Below are 3,649 nucleotides of genomic sequence, written 5' to 3'. Positions count from 1 at the left end.
CGTGCTGTGGGGTCACGACACTCTCTCGCGCTGTGGGTGCTGCCCCTGGGCCTGCCGACAGCTCGCGGTGCTGCGCAGGAGGTGTCGCTGCTGGAAGGGAGCGAGTTAACTCTTCCGTCAGTTTGTTTTCCTCCGTGGGAGGGATGAGTGAGGTTGAGCTCTGGTTTGTTGTGTATCTCATTGAAATTGACAGAGACGTGTTTGTAAAGGCAGCGCCTGAATGTGAGGATGAACTTCTTTCCTGTGCAGTCGCTGAGCACTGAACTCATTGCCCAGAGAGGTCGTGGGTTCTTCTTTACTGGAGATATTCCAGAACTGTCTGGACACAATGCTGAGCCATGTGCTCTAGGGTGGCCCAGCTGGAGTAGGGAGGTTGGACCAGGTCCCTTCCACCCTAAATGGTTCTAACACAGAGGTGAAGTGTTACTGCAGGTCTGGAGGAGGCCACAAAGTTGATCAGAGCACTGGAACATCTCCCCTATGAAGACAGGCTGAGGAATTGGGGCTGTTCAGCCTGGAGGAGAGAAGGGTGTGTGGAGACCTCAGGGCACCTTCCAGGAGCTGAAGGGGCTCCAGGGAAGCTGGAGAGGACTCTGTGTTAGGAGCTGCAGTGACAGGTCAAAGGGCAATGGGTGCAAACTTAAGGAGGAGAAATTTAGGGTAGATACTAGGAAAAAGCTTTTCCCTGTGCGGGTGGTGAGACACTGTCCCAGGTTGCCCAGGGAGGCTGTGGCTGCCCCAACCCTGGCAGTGTTCACAGCCAGGTTGGATGAGCCTTGAGCAACCTGCTCTGGTGGGAGGTGTCCCTGCCCAGGGCAGGGGTTGGGACTAGATGATGTCTAAGATTCATTCCAACACCTAAAATTCCGTGATCCTGAGATGGCAGTTTTTAGGTTGATCATCTTGAATGGTCTTCAGTCAGCAGGTGAGTAGATAGCGAATCACAGAATGGTTTGGCTCGGAAGGGACCCTAAAGATCATCTACTTCCAACCCACTGCCATGGGCTGGGACACCTCGAGCTGCACCAGGTTGCTCAGGTCAAGTCTCTGAACACCTGCGGTGGAGAGAGAAATGTGCTCCACAAGGAACTTCTGATTAAACAGAACTACTCTGTTTTGAGAGCTCTCAGTGTTCAGCTGATTGCCATTTAATAAAAGGCTTAGCTGCTGTCAGTATTGTTTGTGCAGTGGTATTTGATACACCTGTATATATATTTAATCAGTGACCAGCAAGTGGATAAAAAGGCATTGCTGGTAACACTTTCAAGTTACCAAGTAATTTAGGGTAATAAGGGCTGAAGAACTGTTAGTGACTGAACTGAACCAAATTGTGGAGTAACAGTAGAGAGATGCAGTGAGGAAATGAAAGGTAATACTGGAAGGAGCAATTTGAACTGTTTATATTGGTTTCTTCTAGATTAACTTTACCCATTAGGGCTAAAGACCTGATGCCTGTGTGGGTAATTCTTTGTGCAGCAGTCAGGAATACAGGCACTTAAGATGGGCAAGGAATGGCAAGGAGAATAAAGCTGAAAATATTCAAATACTCTGTTTCATTCTCAGCTAGAATAGTTTTGTGTTGCTTTGGTTATCCTGTATCAAAGGTATGATTATGACAGTAACCTGGTTTTCCTGGCCAGGCACCTGCTTGAGTTTGAGCAAGAAAGGATTTGTATTGTAAATGAGGGAATGATCTCAAAGGAGGAATCAGTGTAGAAGGGCTGGAAGGTGCCTCGAGGGATCATTTGTCTACTCCTCTTGCCCCCAGAGATGGGATCAGAACCTAAGCCTGTAGCTACATACAAATGTTCCAGCTGTCTGTGAACCAAAGGATGTGAAGGGAACTAATGAGACACCAGGCCCAGGAAACTTAGAGACTCTTCTTTCCATTAGGTGTAGTTAACCTGTGGAACTGTTTGGTGAGGATGTTTAGGATACTGAGCATTTCTGTGAACACAAAAGGCAACTTAAACTTGGAAGAAAATTCCACTGGGGACCATTAAAAATAAGATATCAGCAAGTCTTTGAACTGCAGATTGCTGGAAACTGGGCAAGTGCCCTGGGAAAATTGTCACTACCTGTGTGTCCCTGTGCCTTTGATACAGGCTCCTGCTGAGGACAGGATAGTAAGCTGATGTGTTTGTTCTGACCTGCTATTACAATTTCTTACATCAAACACTTGCCTGTCCTTACTGTTCAGAAACCTTTTTATGGTACTTGTCCTTAATATCCTTTGCAGTAGTTTAGTTTATTACTGGTCTTAGTGGGAGAAAAAGTTCAGTTTCTTGGACTTTTAATTTGGTTTTCATTTTTAATTGTCTTACATTGGGAGGGGAAGTGGGAGGGAAACTTTGTAGTTCCAGTCCTTTAGCTTTGACTGAGCAACAGGTTTATTTTCCTCTTCTTCTAATAAGCAAACTGCAGAGATTTAGTAGAATTTATAAAGAAAAAGAGATTTAGCTTAGTTCCTATCAGTCACTTCTGATGTGATTGAATAGCTGTTCTCAACAAAAGAGTTCAGGGTGCCATACATCCTATTTAATTAAGCTAGAGTAAAAAGGCCTGGTAGTACTTGAGAAGTACCTCAGAATGACCAGATCTACATTCTGTTCCCTGTTAAGCACATTTGCCATGTATCTATATATTTAGAGCTGTCTTTTATTTCCCCAGTATACAGGAAAACTTAACAGGTAGATTGGGTCAAACCTGCACAGAAAGTAGCTTTTCTGGGTGGGGTAGATAGTTTTGCAATTACCTGTCAAGGGACTTTGAAATAAAGTTTCTTCTGATGAAATACTTTGTGAAATCAAGTATAAAATGTAATATAAAATCACTTATGCATATTTGCTGACACCTTGTGATACTTTCTGATGTGTTTTACAAAATGCTTCTTAAAACATAGAACTGATACTCGGTGACATAATTAGTTCTTAGCCAACTGAAAGCTGATATATATATATATATAAATATTGCTTTAAGTCAGTCATTTAAAACACACTTTTGTAAAACAGCACACTGGAAATCTGAGTCTCACCTGTTGAGCAAAAAGCAGTTCTTTAGAAACTGAGAAGGCTCTGAGTGTTTATATTCTGTATGATTGCTATGTAATATATGCATTTCATGTGCAGCAAGTGAGCAGAGGATTGGTGTTGGTGTCTTGGGTGTCTACTGGGTTCAGTAGCACTAGCTGAGCCAGTAATGAAAGCATTGGTCTAGGAAACATGTGGGATGAGGAAGGTCTCGGGGAATTGGGTTTGTTTAGCCTGGAGAAGGGGCTCTGGGGTGACCTCCTGGCTCTCTGCAACTCCCTGAAAGGAGTTGTAGAGGGCAAGTGAGCAGAGGATTGGTGTTGGTGTCTTGGGTGTCTACTGGGTTCAGTAGCACTAGCTGAGCCAGTAATGAAAGCATTGGTCTAGGAAACATGTGGGATGAGGAAGGTCTCGGGGAATTGGGTTTGTTTAGCCTGGAGAAGGGGCTCTGGGGTGACCTCCTGGCTCTCTGCAACTCCCTGAAAGGAGTTGTAGAGGAGTGGGGGATGTGTGTCCTGCCATTAGGGAGAGGAGAAGGGGCTCTGGGGTGACCTCCTGGCTCTCTGCAACTCCCTGAAAGGAGTTGTAGAGGAGTGGGGGATGTGTGTCCTGGCTGTAGG

General features: G+C 45.1%; 1 protein-coding gene across 1 annotated transcript in view; it reads left to right on the top strand.

Annotated features, from left to right (window-relative positions):
• Positions 1–1,072: 1,072 nt before the first annotated feature.
• LOC103810912 (28S ribosomal protein S9, mitochondrial-like) overlaps positions 1,073–3,649 on the top strand; it is a gene marked incomplete at its 3' end in the record, with an annotated part of 27,151 nt that continues 24,574 nt past the window's right edge. Inside the window, exon 1 of the mRNA XM_009083842.1 lies at positions 1,073–1,088. Coding sequence (XP_009082090.1) covers positions 1,073–1,088 — 16 coding nt within the window. The remainder of the gene's footprint in view (positions 1,089–3,649) is intronic.

The sequence above is a fragment of the Acanthisitta chloris genome, unplaced genomic scaffold, assembly GCF_000695815.1.
Source record: "Acanthisitta chloris isolate BGI_N310 unplaced genomic scaffold, ASM69581v1 scaffold1851, whole genome shotgun sequence".
Classification (NCBI taxonomy): Eukaryota; Metazoa; Chordata; class Aves; order Passeriformes; family Acanthisittidae; genus Acanthisitta; species Acanthisitta chloris.
Note: the sequence above shows the minus strand (reverse complement) of the source record. Positions and strands in the feature narration are given on the sequence as shown.